The sequence below is a fragment of the Nyctereutes procyonoides genome, unplaced genomic scaffold (genome assembly GCF_905146905.1).
Source record: "Nyctereutes procyonoides isolate TBG_1078 unplaced genomic scaffold, NYPRO_anot_genome, whole genome shotgun sequence".
Lineage (NCBI taxonomy): Eukaryota > Metazoa > Chordata > Mammalia > Carnivora > Canidae > Nyctereutes > Nyctereutes procyonoides.
Window position 1 is genome coordinate 17,465,300 of NW_026575052.1, and position 18,118 is coordinate 17,483,417.

General features: G+C 50.7%; 1 protein-coding gene across 7 annotated transcripts in view; it reads left to right on the plus strand.

Moving 5' to 3' along the window:
- ZNF362 (zinc finger protein 362) overlaps positions 1-14,883 on the plus strand; it is a 40,132-nt gene extending 25,249 nt beyond the window's left edge. For all 7 annotated transcript variants that reach the window (XM_055331720.1, XM_055331723.1, XM_055331719.1 and 4 more), the window contains 3 exons: positions 9,183-9,261; positions 9,370-9,528; positions 13,077-14,883. In XM_055331720.1, the coding sequence (XP_055187695.1) occupies positions 9,183-9,261; positions 9,370-9,528; positions 13,077-13,193 (355 nt within the window). In that variant the 3' untranslated portion in view covers positions 13,194-14,883. The remainder of the gene's footprint in view (positions 1-9,182; positions 9,262-9,369; positions 9,529-13,076) is intronic.
- The last annotated feature ends 3,235 nt before the right edge of the window (positions 14,884-18,118 follow it).

Sequence of the window (18,118 nt, forward strand, 5' to 3'; positions counted from 1 at the left end):
TGGTCGTCTCCATTCCTATATCCTCAGTGTGTGGAGCGTAACAAGCAACTAGGCATTTGTTGAATATTTGTGGAATAAATAGAACTATCTTTTATAGGGCATATGATTCATCCATGTAACAAATATTTACAGAGCCTCTGCTCTAAGACAGACATGATCCTAGGTGCTGGAGACACAGCAGTGAATAAAACAGACAAAAATCCCTGTCCTCATAGGCATACAGTCTAGCGAAGTGTGTGAAAGACAGCCTCAGAAATACAAATGCTTTGAGGAAAGACAAATTTTTGCAGGGGAATACAGACATCAGAAAGGCTAACTTGGCACTCACCAAATAAAAATACCATAGGTATTTAAAGAAACATACCAAAGGTTACCAAGATTGCAGTTCATCCCTTCAGAGAGGAAGAGACACAGTGGTTCTCTCCCCCAGTGATGATCACATCTGTGAGCATTGCTATCTGTTGGCCAGTATCAGCTTTGTAAAAGTCGGGGATAAGGTGATTTTTGCTGTGGAGCTTGTAATTCGCCGGGAGCAATCAAGTTTTCTCTCTTTGGGGGACTAATGCTAGACAGAGAGACCCTAGTTTTTGTTTCTAGGTTTTTAAAAATTGTTATCACTGTTGTGATTTATTTGTATATGTCCATGGTCTTAGTAGGCTTTATCACAGGATGCAGAATGCCTTGTCTAGTTCTTGGACTCAGAGACCTAATGTGTAGGTTTGATAAGTAAGAAACATTGGCAGAGTGACAGCAGGGCAAGCCTCTGTTTCTCTCGCTCCGGTGCCTCCCGAGGTATAAGGATTTGACCATCGAAGTGTGTTCCAGCAATTTTCTTTTGTTTTTGTTTTTGTTTTTGTTACAGCAATTTTCTGATGTTTGTCATTACTTTGATTTCTTTTTTAAGTTTGGCCAGTTTTTTTTGGACACAGGCATATGTAATGAGGTGTTGATTTTTCTGTTGTTTACTCATTGAGACAGAGAGATACAGAGAGAGAGCATGAGCAGGGGGAGAAGCAGAGGGAGAGGAGGAAGCAGGCTCCCCACTGAGCCAGGAGCTGGACAAGGGGCTCCGTCGCAGGACCCTGAGATCACGACCTGAGCTGAAGGCAGAGGCTTAACCAACTAAGACACCCAGATGCCCTGGGCGGGGGGCGGGAGGTGATTAATAAACAAAGTCCTGCTGGTTGTATGGCTATTAAAATCAGAGCATGTGACACTGACGTTTCAGAGTTAACTTCTGTCAGGAGACCTCGCAAAACCCCGGGGTCATGATTTTAATCTTGTGTGTGAAAAAATTTCTTAGGATATTATCTAGGATCAGAAAGCTAGAACCATTCAGTTCAGATTTGTTGGGTTGTTGCCCCTACAGCCTGTAACGGTCAGGGTACGTTCTTTTTGCAGATTTCCCTTTTGTCAGTGTCTTGGGCTGGCAGGAGCCACTTTTTCTGTAACATTAAGGGCTGGGGTTTCACAAGCCAGGGAGCAGATCTAGTGCAGCTTCCTAGGGAGGCCACATTCCCACATGTGAAGGTTGGCCCTTGTGTTTTGCTCTCAGGCTTGTCATGCCTAATTAAATGAAATTTGTCTTTAAATGTGACATTTCTGGCATGGTCATGGTTACAAATTTGATTTACCCAATTATATCCTGTAGGGAAGGGGGACAGATTCTTACTGACCCTATTTACCAAACTAACAGCCACGAGGAGTAAATGATCCCAGTAAAGGCACTGCATTTGTCAGCGATTATTCTGAGCAGTTTTGTAGGTGGGGCCAGTAACATGCTGTTTCAATAAAACTATTTTTTAATTTTATAACTTTTTTAAAGATTATTTATTTGAGAGAGAGAGAGTTGGGGGACAAGGGAGGGAGGGGCAGAAGGAGAGAGAGAATCCTTAAGCAGACTCTGTGCTAAGCTGATGCAGGGCCCAATCCCACAACCCCGAGATCATGACCTGAGCAGAAATCAAGAGTCAGATGTTCACCTAACTGAGCCGCCCAGGTGTCCCAACAGAATTATTTTAAAATTTCCTTGATAATTCATGAGTTTATATCTATGTTAACTTTGTTTAGTTTCCCTCTTCCCCCAGAATTCTGAAAGGTTAGTTGCGAAGGCACCATTTAAGAAATATTTTATTCCTTGTTCAAACATAGCCTCCTAAATTGAGGATTAGAGGCAGATCAAAGAAGAAAAGGGTCTTCTCATATCCCCTTTAGGAAATAGAAATGAACTCTGGTTAAATCACTTTCATTCAGTTCAAGGTCGTAACACCTGTTCTGCTGATCTTGGGTAGTCTGCTTTGCCACAGTGTCTGTTTCTGGACTGAAGAGTCTTGGGTCCTGCCTTCGTGTCAGGCAGTGTCCGGTCAAGGTGATGGCATCAGCGTGGAAGCTGTGCTCATTCATCATCTATTCCCTGAGAGAATAGACAGCCAAGTGTGTTTGCTACGGGCCTTTACTCAAGCTTAATGTCTTTTTCAGAAGACTCAACTTCTGACCTGAAGTAGACGCCTTTAGGCAGCTGGGATTGGGAACTGTTGATAAGACTACATGGCCCATTTATTGTAATAAGCAACATTTATTTTAACAATCAACAATGTCAGAATGGAGGAGAGTGGAGTCTTCTATTAAGATATAATGCATGATCGGTTTTTCAGATTAAGAACATATTTTAGGCAGCAAGGGCATTGAGCCATCTTTAGGTTCTACTTTATCTCATAAAGCATGTGTTAGGACTGTCACTAATTAAGTGTAGTTAAATGTAGAAAAAAAATTTTTTAAGAACATTACTTTTTTATTTTTTATTGTACATGAAAATAAACTAGTGTTTTTTTTTTGTCTCCATTTTAAAAAGTGCATATATAGGGACGCCTGGGTGGCTCAGTGGTTGAGCATCTGCCTTTGGCTCAGATCATGATCCTGGGGTCCTGGGATCAAGTCTCACATTGAGCTCCCTGCAGGGAGCCTGCTTCTCCCTCTGCCTATGTCTCTGCTTCTCTCTCTGCGTCTTCATGAATATATAAATAATAATTTTTTAAAGTGCACATATATATAATTCTATATGATATACTATATATTTATATAAATTGCATATAATCATATATATAATACATATAAATATCTATTTATACACATATATATGTACACACACACATAAAATATAAAATTAATGCAGGGGCTCGATCTCACAACCCTGAGATCATGACCGAGCTGAAATCAAGAGTCAGGTGCTTAACTGACTGAGCCAACTTGAGCTTTTCTTCTTTTGATTTGCCAACTTTTTTACGCTTGCATCTTTATAGGACAGCCCTTGCTCTAGTGTTTGCTAATTAAAACTAGAAAATACAAAACACTTGATCATTTAGAGCACTCCTCTTCTTATAAATCAAAGAAAAAATCTTTGGTGTCGCTGGTGGCCATCTAGAAAGTCCAAGAGCATGTAGGTGTAAGAGATACTCTGATAACTTTATTATTCTGATTTGAGGCCTGGATTTGAGAAGGCTAGGGCACAAGGTGGGCAGCCTAGGTGGGTATGAGCCTTGGTCTAATAGAAAATAAACATTAGTAGCAAGTAGTGATAAGTATGAAGAATCCTAGTTTTCCTGGGTGGCTCAGTCAGGTAAGCGTCTGCCTTTGGCTCAGGTTGTGTCCCGGGATCCTGGGATCAAGCCCTGCATGGGGCTTCCTGCTCAGCGGAGACTGCTTCTCCCTCTCCTGTGTCCCTTTCCCTGCTTGTGTTCTCTCACACACATGCTCTCTCTCTCATGATAAATAAAATCTTTAAAAAAAGAATCCTAGTTTTTTTTAGAAGTAAACTTTTGTTTTAAAATGTTAAACAAGACCATGACCATAAAAGCAACAAAAAATTAACAGGCCCCTGAAGGGGAGGGTATTTTGCTGATGTTTTTTGATCCAAGGATAGTTCTCTATTCCCGAGGACACATATTTTTTTTTCTCTTGAGTGATTTGAGTGCATAACGGTAGGAAACCAAACAAGCAACGTAAGAGGGTCCTATTAACATTCGAGACAAATTATTAGACAGCGGCACCTATAATTAAACCAATGTGTCCTAATCCAGTGACAAAGAGGTGGGTGTCCTAAATGCCCACAAGTCCCAGAATCCATTAGAGAGACAAACAAAAAAAGCCAGATATAAAGAAGCAACCAGAATCCAGATTCCTTGTTTCCTACCATTCCACAGAGACTCACTCCTGCTTTTTGCCCCTCCACAGAGAACTAATCAGGGCATAAATCAAATCCATCCTCCAAGGGTGACTGCCAGTAATGGTGGGAATAAAAGATGATCATGTCCAAGGCTAACCCAGCCTTGGTCATGTAATAGAAATGGGAGTTAGAAACAGGTTGAGCAAGATTACTCTGCTTGTTGAGAAAGATGTGCCTGGGAGCATTTTGGTAATGTAGTTTAGAGGAGCTGGAGCATTTTGGTGGGACCTCCTGTGAAAGGAAGACACAGCAAGTAAAGAAAAGCAGGTGATTGGCAGAGTGTTCTAGAAATTCAGATTCAGGGTTGGCCCAGTAAATAATAAATACCACATGTGGTTCAAAAGAAAGTCCGCAGAACTTTGTAGTGAGTCCGGTCATCAAACAAAAACAGCACTTGTCACACATACAACAGCAGTTAGCACATGTATATAAGATCACAGATGCGCAGCATCACGATGCCAAAATCAGGGATAGCATTTTGTGAGTGGGTTAATGAGTTATAGGAAAAGGCACGAGTGACTGGATTTGTTTACTCAGGCTGAAAACTGTTTTTTTGCATTTGTTTCTCTTCTCTGGGCTCTGTGATGCGTACATGTGGACCGATGCTGGTGGCAAGGGTAGGTGTCGTTCAAGTTCCACCAATGATGATGGTCGTGGTTATAAAGTTGTAACAACTAGTCCTTGTCAAAGGCTCCTGGGTGCCTGGCCCTGCAGAAGGTGATTCCATACAAGGCATCGGTAGAGTCCTCCTACACTGTGAATCTGTGTTTCTAAGTAAGAGATAGCACATCTGAAAAATTCCAGGGAGAGGGAGTCCTCTTGCAGAAGGCTCAGTCGCCGAACCTAGTGTCATGTGAATTACAAAGCACAGTCACTCTACGTCCTTTATTACCTGGGAAATAAAAGACCAGTGAGAACTAATGAACTTTCAATGATTTTATGTAAACATTGAATAAACTCTTTGATTTTCATAAAGTATTTGTCTTAAATAGAAATGAATGTATTAAAAAACTATCACCATGAAAGTATCTTAGGAACACCCTTAGAATAGGTCACTGAGTCCTTACAGTCCTTTCAGTTATTATTATCATCCTCATTTTTGGGCTGAGGAAACTGGGGTCAGGGAGGCAAAGTCACTTGCCCAAGGTCACTCCGCTAAGAGGAGGTGGAAGTGTGTTCAAGCCCAGATCCCCCAGGAGCCTGCCTGTGGCACAGGGAGGAAGGGGCTGCGGAAGTCAGGCTGCGGAAGGAGCTTGGATGGATGGAGGTGCTAGGCACAGCAGAGTGAGTCTCTGGGGCCCCGGGGTGGGGCCCCTGTATTGCCTGGGGTTCATGGTGAGTTCCCCTTCACTGCCCCTGTGGGAGCCAGGGCTGGGCTGTCCCCTACTGAGAAGGTGCAGGGCAAAGGCAGGACTGTGCTGTGGGAATTGAGGACTTACTTCTGACTCACAGTTCAGGGCCTGAAGAGCTTGGGGGCTGTTTCAGGGAAAGCACACAGCCTTGCCCTCCAGTCACCCAGCTGGCACTCCCCAAGGAGCCAGCCCACTGCTGGGTGGCACACACAAGGGCGATCAATGGTCAGAGGCAAGCCCTGGCCCAGTGGAAGCCCTCTGTGACCTGGAGGCTGGTGGGTGTGGAAGGGTTCATAAAAGAGGGAAGTATGTGGTGGTGGGGAGGACCATCTGGGTCAGGTGTTGAAGGGTCTGTAACCCTTCCTAGAGATGGTCAACAGCACAAGCAAAGTTCTCTGGGGCCTGCTGGGGTATGTGTCTGCACGTGTGCTGTGGGGAAGTTGGAAGGATGCTGCGCTGGGGAGAGCAGTGGTGGAGAGTGAGGCTTTAGAAACCAAGGCCTTGAATACCGGGGCACAGGGTTTGGACTCTGTCCTGGAAAAGGGAAAGACGGTGGAGGTTGCCAGGTGGGGCCATGACAAGGTCAGGTTCCTGTGCTGCTGCACAGGTGGAGGAGGCGGGGCAGGTGGGGGGAGGCAAGGCTGAGGCTGGGAGTCCAGGGAGGAGGCCAGGCAGCCTTGGCACTTAGACTAGAGGAGGCTGGAGGAGGGCTTGGTGGGGTCCCTGAAGAAGGACCTGATGTCCTCTGAAGGGTGCTTGGGCAGGCACTCAACAAATACTTGTGCACTACGGACGGCTTTGGTTGTGCGGAGCATAGTACTGTTGACTGTGACTGGCCTCGAAGAGAAAACTCACTTTCCTTCATTCGGTCCATGACTACGTACCGTGTCCTCGAGCTGAGCCTGCACCAGGCCCTGGGGTAATGGTGGTGAATGAGACCAGGGAAGCACTTGGCCTCAGGAGGCAGTCCAGGAAACAGTGACTAGATGGTGACAACATAAGTACCAACGCTTGGGGCAGGGGGTGTTGGGGGGCTACAGAGGCCAGGCCTAGTCTAGGGAGTCAGGAAAGGTGCCCAGTCAAAGCTTCTATGCTGACAATAGGAGTAAGGGTTTTCACCAGCCATTATCTGAGGGAAGTATGCCCAGAAGAGGGGACAGCCAGCCTGGATAAAGGAAGGAGCCTGGAAGCTAGTGGTGCCAAGAGGAGGCCAGTGGGGATGGAGGCTGAGAACAGGGGAGAAGCCCAGTGGGAGGTGTGGACTCTGGGGTGGGTTGTTGGGGGGGTGGGTTAGAACAAAATCCGTGCATGTCCCAGGGTCCCTTGGTCTCCTTTGCCCTTCAACTGCAGCTGAAGGAATTCCCCAGCCCTGGAGGGGACTGAGGATGGGATGAAATGGAGGGCTATGGCCTCAGGCGGGGTCAGTCCAGATGGCTGTTAAGGTCCTTCTGTTGTAGAGACAGGGTGCCATAGCTGGGATGAGTCCCCACGTGTGTGATGGCCAGTAATGTACAGGTCGAATATGGGTTCTCAAAACCAGGCCAGCCCGGTGGCATTTGGCAAGTCTCCATGCAGCTTGTGGGCTGCCCTGTGCTTGCCCTCCGGTCCCCACCTCATGGAGGAGATGGCGGGATGGGGGATGGCCGCCTTTGCTGGGGATGCAGCCAGGACACAGGTGTGGCGGGCAGAGTCATCAGTCAGACAAGGTTGCCTGATGAGAAACGGATCTCCGACCAGGAGGTAGGGTGCAGAGGAGCAGGGAGGTGAGGCCAGAGCCCATGGTGAAGGGCCTTGAATGCCACACTAAGGAATCTGGACTATCCATGTTAGTAGTGGGCAGCCAGGGTCTTACTGCTGGCAGAAAGGGTTCTTCTTTCCGGCCTGGCCAGCACGGGGCCTGCTGCGACAGGAACCTCAATTTGTTTGCTCAGTTTGTTGATGAGCAGAGCAAGCCCCGTCAGCGCGGTGGGCTGGGGCACCAGGGACAGAAACCAACACCAAGTGGCCAGGGCCGGGTTTTCCCTCCCCCTGATGCTCGGTGGCAAATGAGGGAAACAAGGTTCAGGCCAGCCAGCATTCCGCTGCCCACCTGCTTGGCAGAGAGGATTTGCCAGAACAGGTGACAGAGGACAAGCACAGGCTGAAAGTGGAAGGCTCGCATGGAGGACGGGGCTTCCGCCCCCGTGTGCTGGGCTCCTGAGCAGCTGCACACCTGCTCTGGGCCCACCTCCTCCTCACCTGGGCTGTCAGACAAGCATGTGCAGCAGCGCAGACTTGAGCAGAAAATAAGCCACATCAGCCCTGAAGTCATCACTCTGTCTGGAGTCACCCTCTCGGGGAGGCCCACCCTGACCACCCTATTTAAAATAGCACACATACCGGGCCGCCTGGGTAGCTCAGCGGTTGAGCATCTGCCTTTGGCTCAGGGCATGATCCCAGGGTTGAGTCCCGCATCAGGCTCCCTGCGTGGAGCCTGCTTCTCCCTCTGCCTGTGTCTCTGCGTCTCTCTCTCTCTCTCTCTCTCTCTCTCTCTGTGTGTGTGTGTGTGTCTCTCTCATGAATAAATAAATAAAATCTTAAAAAAAAATAGCACACATACCCCCACCACCACCATCCCAGAACATTCATGCTCCCTCCACCTTATTTTTTTTTCTTCTCACAGCACTGACTACATTCTACATGGGACTTACTTACTTATTTTATGTTTGTTGTTTGTTTCCATGAGGCAGTGGCTTTTTGTCTGTTTTGTTCATTCCGAGTACCAAACATGGTGCCTGGCACACGGGTACCCAATGTAATAATTGTTGAATGAATCAATGATAGTAGTACTGGCAAGTGTTTACTGAGTCAGCTCTGTGCCAACACTTGGATAAGCCCCTTAACATGTTTTATCTAATGTGATCTTCACAAAGTGAAGTGAGGTCATATTTTTATGCCCATTTTGCAGATAAACTGAGGCCCAGGGATTTCTTTCCCCAAGGTCACCCAGCTTGTAGATGGTAGAGCCAGGATGAGAACCCAGGAGTGGGAGTGGACAGAGGGGCTGAACTTCAGGCCTCACTGTCCTGCACTCCCTCAGTAGCTGGGGTGACCAGGTAGCCACCATGGATATGTCTCTGGTGTGGGGACAGGGCAGGAGTCAGAAATTGGGGGCCAGTCGGAGAGAGAGAGGCTTCCTTCTGAGGGAAAGAGGAGGGTGGACAGGGCAGTTCCTGGCAAAGCAGTGGATCTGTGTTCTTTTCCTTGGTGGTCTGCAGGTGGGTTAAGAGGAGAGGGGCAGAAAGCCGTCTGTGCAAGCCCCTGATGTGTAGCTGGAGGCTGGGCTGGGTCTCTGAGTGCGTCTCTGAGTAGGCGCTGGTGGTGGGCTGGATTCAGCAGGGGTGCTCTGGTCACAGACTGGCAGTGGGAGGCCAGAGAAGGAAGGAGAAGGGGGGGCGTGGTCTTTGAAGTTCCCAGCTCTTGCCAGGTGCTGCTCTCTGGGGAGTGGAGACCGGGAAGCTTGGGAACCAGATACACGGTGCAGGTGCAGGCCGTCCAAGGGCTTGGGGACTGGAGCTGGCCTGGGGTACCTGTCGGGGACTTCCACCTCACTGCGCTGCCCATTACAGAATCCACACAGGCGACAGACCCTACAAGTGCCCACATCCTGGCTGCGAAAAGGCTTTCACTCAGCTCTCCAACCTCCAGGTGAGTGCACGCCTGGCTCTTGCCTGCTAGGTGCAAAGGGAGCAGAAGGGGGTGGGGCTGGGGAGCCCTGCCTGGCCCCTGAGCCCCTGCTGTGCCCCCCCCCCCCAGTCTCACCAGCGCCAGCACAACAAGGACAAGCCCTACAAGTGTCCCAACTGCTACCGGGCCTACTCGGATTCCGCCTCCCTGCAGATCCACCTCTCGGCCCACGCCATCAAGCACGCCAAGGCCTACTGCTGCAGCATGTGTGGGCGGGCCTACACCTCGGTGAGTGCCTGGGGTGCCTGGGGAGCCTCCTCCTCTTCAGATCTGTAGATTCTCCTCACTTTCCAGACAAGGAAACAGGCCCAGAGAGGGGAATGACTATCCGAGATCATGATGGGTGGCAGAGCCAGTTCTGTTTTTGGCTGCCCTAGGCCCTACTCCCGGCCACCTGGTGGCCTTCAGCCTACCTTTCCCGGGCGTGGTTTTCTCCAGGCCCCGGAACACTCCAGGCAGTATTGGGGGCGCCAGGCACCCGGCTCTCTGCTCTTGAGAGCCAGGGAGCGGGAAGGGCCTTCTCCACTGGAGAAGTTGCAGGCCCCATCGTGGCCTCTAGGGGGCACAGTGACTCGGCCCAGAGACGCCTCGTCTCTAGAAAGGCCTGAAGGGTACAGGGTCTTTTCATCCAGCGCCCTGTCCCTGGGTGGGAAGGCTCCCTAAGGAAAGAGGTGCTTCGGCACCCGCCAGAGGGAGTCTGGCAAGTCGCTTGGGTGCCTGTGTTCAGCTAATGAAGTATTCTGGTCCACAGAGCCCACGTAAACCCAGACAGAGCTCACTGGGCCTCCTCTTCCCTATCTGTAACACAGAGGAGGTTGTAGTTCTCACCTCACTGGGCTGTTGGCCAGCACAGTGCCTAACAAACGTCTGCTAACACAGCTGTTTATTCACTTGGTGTTTACGGAACACTTGTGCCAGGCATTGGGGCATCACGATGAATCAAACACACATATTCTTTGCCCCCAGGGAGGTTGGAGTCTATGGCTGGAGACAGATATTAAACAAGTAACTACCCAAATAAACAGGGAATGACAAGTTGTGGTAACTGCTCTAAGCCGGGTTTGTCACCCTCAGTGCTTGGTAACATTTGGGCCAGGGCCCTCTTCATTGGGGGTGGGGAGCTGTCAGGTACATTGTAGGATGTTAGCACCAGCCTTGGCCTCTGCTCACCAGCAACCCCCTCCTCAAGCTCTGACAACCCCAAATGCCTCCAGATGCTGCCAAATGTCCTGGGGCAGGGGGTGGCTCTCCTCAGACCAAGAACCACTGGTCTGAAGGAAACGTAGATTGATAAAGCAGCAGGGAGGCTGGAATGGATTTGGGAAAGGGGAGCAGGTCTGGGTAGGCCAACTGAGGGGGCCAGTGAAGCCTTGAAGGGTAAGGAGGGCGAGAACCTTCCAAGCAGGGCACTGGTGAATGCAGACACCCTGAGGTGGAACAAACATGGCGTGTCCCAGGAACTAAAAGAAAATTAGGTCACACAGGGCTGGGGGGCCCTGTTAGGGAGTTTGGATATTTGCCAGGTGGAATGGGAAGCCATGGGGGGTGGGGAGGGGACTGTCTGGAGGGTACTTTTGAAAGGTCATTGACTGGAGGGGGCACATGTGAGGTGGTCAGCAGTATGTCAGGTGCCAGCCAGGCCTACGTCACACTGCTCCTTCCCTGGAGTTCACAGGGCAGAGAAGAGATGAAAGAAGGCAGAACCTGGGGATCCCTGGGTGGCGCAGCGGTTTAGCGCCTGCCTTTGGCCCAGGGCGCGATCCTGGAGACCCGGGATCGATTCCCACATCAGGCTCCCGGTGCATGGAGCCTGCTTCTCCCTCTGCCTATGTCTCTGCCTCTCTCTCTCTCTCTCTATCATAAATAAATAAAAATTAAAAAAAAAAAAGAAGGCAGAACCTGTAGGGAAGGGCCCCCAGGGGCGAGGTGGGGCACCCCAGACGGAGGAGCCCCACTCAGCTGGCTGACCTTCGCCCCGACATTCGCCTCCTCACACCTGCTCCCAGGGAAGGGGCTACCAGAGTTGTGGCTGCAGTTCTAGATGGAGTCTATTTGAACTCTGGGGGCAGGAGGAGTCTCAGCTCACCTGGCCTGCAGCCCCACCCTAACTGAACTCCTTAGAACAAGAATAATGACCTTTATTTTTAATATATTTTTGTTTGTAATTAAATTAAGCTGGCATACCTTTTTTAAAAAGTAGGCTCCATGCCCAGTATGGGGCTTGAACCCACAACCCTGAGATCAAGAGTCACATGCTCCACCAACTGATTCAGCCAGGCACCCCAACATACCTTTTATAAAAAACCAAAAAAGTTTAATGGATTGAATTTTAAACTACCTTATACATAAAAGAAACATTTTAGAATAGTGAACACTCTGTTTCCATTAGCCTCCAGAGCCATCAACTAATCTTGCCTCATCCATATCCTTATTTTTGGAAGTAAAATAGACATTATATTATTCCATCTGAGAATGTTCACTGTGACACTCAGCAAAAGGACTCCTCTTTTTGAACATATCCACGATATCTTTACCATTCGCCACTGGGTATCGTCAAATACCCAGTCAGTGTTCACATTTTTGTCTCCTGAAGGCCAGAATTTTATTTCCTTACAATTTGATTTTGTAATCATGATCCAAATAAGCTCCCTACACTGCATCCAATCAGTATGTTTTTAAATCTGTTGATCCCCCCCACCCTGTCTTCCCCACCCCCACCCTCCCCAGCCTGGGCCTTTTTTATCTCTGCAATGTGTTCATTGACAATGGTTTCCTAGTGTGGACGTGGCGGATTGCTTCCCTCTGGTGGTGGTTCATAGCATGTTGCCACCACATCTGAGGGCTTGCTCTACCACTTTCTGAACAAGGTGATGTTTGAGGCTGGAGGGTGAGTGCTGGCTCACCAAGTGCTCCACCTCCTCCCACTGAGTGTGAGGGCCTCTGGGCCTGCAGGTGAGCCTTGAGGTCACCTCACCCACCCACCTGGGGGTGCCTCAGGTCAGACTTAGCAGAACCTGTGGGGGCACTCAAGGGGCGAGCCGAACATGCCCAGTTTTATGCTTCTGCAAGTCACCAGTGCTATCAGGTCCAGCTTCTTCCCCAGGGAGGGTCGAGTGGGGTGGGGATTGGAGGTGGCTGCAGTGGCCAGGGCTCCCACCGCCACCTGGAAGGCAGTGTAGAGACCAAAGAAAATGTAGTCCCCTTAACCCATACTGCATGCTGGGAGCTCTGTCCACTCTAGCAACCCTCTGAGGTTGGGTCTTCAAGAGGAGAAAACAGGGTTGGGACATATGAGATGATGTGTCTGAGGTTCCACTGCTAGGAAATGGCAAAACCCAGCTCAGACCCAGGCCTCCTGCTCCTCCCACACTGGAGCACCAGCCAGATGGGGGCAGCTATGCGTGATCCCCATGGCAGGCTGAGGTTTGGCCAGCATACCCCGCTATAGCCTGTTGGCCTGGGCCTAGGGAAGTCCAGGTAGGTGCTGCCGAGGGACAAGCCGGTGCCTGCCAGCTCTCCGGCTGGCATGCTGTGGGCCCAGAGATTGGTAAGTGAACAGCATTCACCCCTGGCAGCGATGCAGCATCACCAGACCTAATGCCCATTGCCCTCTGATGCCCTAGAGCCAGGGCTGCTCCCCATTAGCTGGCCCACCTACCAAGGAGCCCTCCAGTGGCCACTTGTGGGAACTGCAGCCCCCCCCTGCACCCGGCATCTCTTGCCAGTGGTTGGTTGGTTGGTTGGTTACGTGTTCTGAATCTTACCCCTGCCCGCAGGAGACCTACCTGATGAAGCACATGTCCAAACATACAGTGGTGGAGCACCTGGTGAGCCACCACTCGCCCCAGAGGACGGAGTCCCCCGGCATCCCGGTGCGAATTTCCCTCATCTGAGCCGACCCAAGGCGCCGCCCCACCCTGCCCACTGGCAGACACAGACCCAGGCAGCACCAGGCCCCAACTTCCTCCAGGGGCCCTCCAGGAACAGCCGAGCTCTCTCATGACCTTCCTGACCTTCCAGAAAGCCTGGGCTGCAGAAGCCCTGTCCGGTCCAGCTCCGGGGGCGGCCAGGCCAACTGCAAGATTCTGGACTGTTTTGGTGGCATCCAAAGACGATCTCAGAGCACTTTGAACCTCTCTGTTGGGTTTCTTTTTGTTCCCCACCCTCCACTTGCTTCACTGTTTTTTTTTTTTTAAGTTTGTTTTGGAAATAACAGAAAAGATATTTATTGGCCAAGAAGTTGGTGCTGCTAAGACCGAGAAATTAAAAGAATCGGACAGATGGACACAGAGAACAGAGGGCAGCGTGGGACCTTCTCTTGCCACAGCCTCAGGTCTTGAGGGAAGGCTCAGGCCTGGGTTTCTGGACTGCAAAGGGGACCCCCAGGTGGGAGGGGACAGAAGGCAGCTGGAGTGAGCCACTCACCCCTAGGTGTCCAGCTCACACCTCTCGAGCTACGCCCTGGGCATTACTGAGCAGAGGGATGCGGCAGCTACCAGGGCTGTCGAGGCTTCAGGAGGCAAAATGGGAGAGGGGCTGAGAGATCCGCAGGACCAAAGGGTGCAGCGTTGGGCTGGGCTGGGCGCAGGCCCAGGGAAATGGGGTGAGGGTGGGCTGGGTAAGACCTGGCCCTCCACTGCCCTGAAGACCACCCCAGTCTACCTCGGTGCTGGCCAGGAAACCTATTGGCTACCTCTCCCACCATCCCAGACTGTGGGCAGCGGGGGTGGGGAGGGAGTGGGCCTGGGCTTAGGACCCCTCCCCTCCAGAATTTCCTCCAGATGGGGCAGTGCCCAGGGAGGGGTTTTGTCTTCCCTGTCATGGAGGGGGAACCCCCAGTCCAGGCCCTAGGCCCCTCAGCAGGGAAGGGATCCTCGGGGAGAGGTCCCAGGAGCAGACCCTGCCCTCAGCCCCCCACAGACACACCCCAATCTGAAAGCCATGCGTGTCCGTGTATATAGGAACTATGTACAGAGCCCGGAGAAGCCCCCCTTCATCCCCCGGGAAAAAAAAAAAAAAAGAAAACTAGACAGAAACTCATCTATATATTCTGTATCTGGAGTTCCGTTTTGAATATTAACTGTGTTATTTTTATACACTTTTTAAGCCTTAACTCGCCATTGATTTACCAGTTTAACGTTTCCTGGGGTATTTTTTTCCCATGGGGTTCTCTGCCCCTACCCCCGCCCCTTTGTTTGACTTGCGTCGTCTGATAACTCAGTATTGTAGCTTTTTGTCCGCATGTTACTACCCTGTAAATACGCTGTTCTACATACTGTTAACACCCCATTTGCTTTTTTCTATGGGACCTCCAGGCCACCATATTTAGAACTAGTTACCTTATTAAAAAAGAGAAAACAGTCTGTTGGCTTCTCAGTCTGCATCTTGGTGGCAGGGAGGTGAGGGCAGGTGCCCCTCAATGCTTCAGGAAACAAGTTTGCATTAGATTAAGAAAAGGGGTGGGGAGCAACATAAACTCGAATGTGGGGGAAGACACTAAATGGGGCAAGAAACAAAGGAATTCCAAACCCTCTGCTCTTTGTATTTCTCTGTTGTGAAGAATAAACTGTACCCGCACCTGGGTGGCGGCGGTGTGTGGCGTGCTCTGTGCGAGGGCGGGGCTGGGGGGCACCTTTCCATGCTCCTCTCCCCTCCCCCGCCCCCCAGACCTGGGGACCAAGGGAAATGGCCTTGTACTGTGGGCTGGCCTCACCCCAGCTGCTGAGCCGAGTGCTTGGTGTTGGTCACCCTACAGCCCCCTAGGAGGGGGCAGCCAACCACGAGGGATTTTTTTTTTTTTTTTTTTTTTTTTTTTTGCTGGGGATCATGGCGGAATCAAGTGGCAGGTACACAAACTTCACCCAGTCTTGTCTCATGCTGAATGAAGCCTTGGGGGATGTATGGGGTCCACCAGTGAGGTTCACAGCCCCCGCTCCCAGAGGGGCAGCCACATGCCTATCTTGCCTGTCTCCAGGGTCCATTATGAGTGCCCTGACTTGTGGAAGCAATTCCAGGGACTGAGGGAGCCAAGAAGTCCCCCTTCACATACATTCTCCCCATGTGGGTCAATGTTTTGACTGCCTGAGGGGGAAATGCAGGAATTAATTCCCCCAAGGTTTATCAAGGCTGGTCCTTTGCTGGGGGCATCCTTAGAGAGCCAGAAGTGATTCTACCAAGAGTCACCCCGGAGCTCACCTTCGGGAATTCACTCTGAGCCCTCCCAGGCCTTGTGTGGCAAGGCTTGGCTGCGGGTGACGAAGAGCCCAATCCATCCACCGTACAGGATGGTGCAGGTGCAGGGGTCAGGCCAGCCTCAGGGCTCAGAGGGGTCTCCAGCTCGCCTCTTGGCTTTGTTCTCGGAGTCGCTTCCATCCTCGGGCTCCTGTGCGGTCAGCAGCTCCGGCCTCACAGGTCCCAGATTTCCAGCAGTCAAGCCTTTGTCTCTCTCCCAGAAGCCCCAGGTAGTCTAATCGGGTCTTCTGGTTGGGACTGGGTTAGGTACCATCCCCGAGCCAATCACTGTGACTACAAAGTCTGTACGTGATCAGCTCAGACCTGGAGCCCGCGCTCCAAGCCGGGAGCAGAGGGTGAAACCCCAATCTGCAGTACATCTCCCCAAAAGGAAACCAGACGTGCTCACATCGGCAGGGGGAAAGGGTGTGGAGTAGCCAGGATCACAACTTGGGTAATTTCACAGGCCTCACTGCCGTCTCTGATACTGACCTCCCCTAGCCGGCGGCGCCGGGAAAGAGCGGGCTCCGGCAGCCATGTTTGCGTCACATGACCCGACCCCAGCCACACCTGATTGGCCAGCAGTGGACACGTGACTGCGCCTGCGGCGCTGAGACCAGTCGTGGCAATGGCGCCAGTGCAGTGTCCAGGCCATCCTGGTTGGGGGTGCACGATGCGCGCCTCTTCCCAGCTCCACATTCAGTGAATGTTGTCGTTTGACATCAGCCGTGCTGGGGTTTCTACAACACAAACTCGGGAGGGCTACAAATGGGGGCTTGCTTTCTCCTGGAAGAGCCAGTTGCAGGACAGCACTAGCTGACTCTCCAACCAGCTTCGCCAGCCCACGGATTAGGAATAAGTTAGGAGAAGGTGGGCTCCTGAACTGGAAGACCCTTTAAGTTGCCGGTGGTGTGACATTGAGCGACTTATGTAACCTCTCTATGCCTGATTTTCTTTTATGTAAAATGAGGGCAATAATAGTAACCAATTTGTAAGGTGGATGTGAAGATTCAATGAGTCAATATATGTCTAATGCTTAGAACATTATGTGCCCAGTAGGTATTAAGTACCAGTAAATGTAATTGTGACTATTACTATTTGACATGGCCCTGGTCAACCTAAGACCCTTATGACCGACAGCTGGTGAAGTTTGGCAGTTTCTGGGGGTGGCATCTGAGCTGGCCTGGCAGGGTGGGCAGCAGGGGCAGGTGAACATTTTACATGTGGCAGTGATACTCTGAGGACTGGGAGTCCAGTTTTCACCTGCTTGCCTGGAAGTTCTCAGGAGCTTTGATTGCCCCTGAGGGTACCAGCATAGGTGTGCCAGCCCCAAGTTATCAAGCAAAAACCTGTTCTTAGGCACACCTAGCCAGTTCTTATCTCTAATCTAGAGTCCAAATGGCCTTCTGAGGTTTGCTAATCTAGTTAGGGCAGGAGGTACTGGGGAACTTCAAACTGTTTTTGAGAGCAGATCTCAATAAGTAGAATTTGCTTGTAAAGATGATCAGATTCTAACAGTGTTGATTGACAGTGACACTGTTGGAAGTGTCGACAGAAAAAGCTTATCCCTGCTTGTTATTCCCTCTAATGCACCACACATACACACCGAGGGCCTCTGGGTAAGACAAAGGAGGGAGACACTCCCAAGAAGTCATCTGTTCCATTCCACAGCTTCCTTGACCCTTCCCCCTCCTCAGGAAGGTCTCCACCCACAGTGTGGAGCTGCCCCAGCCTAGCACCTGGAAACCACTGACTGTGCCATCATTTCCTCTTTAAGACAGAAATGGCTGTTCTTTTTGGCAAAACCTTTGCACTCCATGAACTTGCTGGAGAAGGGGCAAGCAAGGAGAGGGAGAAGGCAAGTCACATTTTCTGGAGCACCCCAACCTCCGCAAGGAGGTTGATGGGCATCCCTACTTTACATACGAGAAACGACAGTCAGCAAAAGTAAGGGATTTGGCCAGAGTCACTCGCGGAGTTAGAAGAGGAACAGATTCCCACCCAGATCTTATTAGCTCAAGCTCAGGTCTCTCATGGCCCCGGGTGATGAAGGTTGGTGTGGGTAGCTCTTGGTGAATATTGCAGGGTAAGGTGGAGAACAATTTCCCACCAGAGGAAGGGATGTGCCAGCCCCAAATCATCAAGCAATAATCTGTTCTTAGGCCCATCTAGCCTGTTCTTACCTCTAATCCAGAGTCCAAATGGCCTTCTAAGGTTTGCTAAATCTAGTTTGGGCAGGAGGCGCTGGGGAACTTCAAACTGTTTTTGAGAGTAGAGAGATCTCTTATTTCACATCATCAATAAGTAGAATAAGTACAATGATCAGATTGTAAAAAGCATCAGGGTTGATTTATGCCAGAATTGCTGTCTTTTGAAGGAACTGTGGAGGCTATTAAAAACGCAAGGACTGTGAGAACACTACACAAAGGATTCAGGGGACCTGGGGTGAAACCCCACTCTCCCAAGGCCTCAGCAGTCCCAACTGTCAAGAGGACAGCCCAGGGGCTTCTAGCTGCTGCCTGCTGTCTCGTTGGCACTGTGACCGCCATTCATGGAGGGCCTGATGATTTCCCTCCTGTTCAGAGCC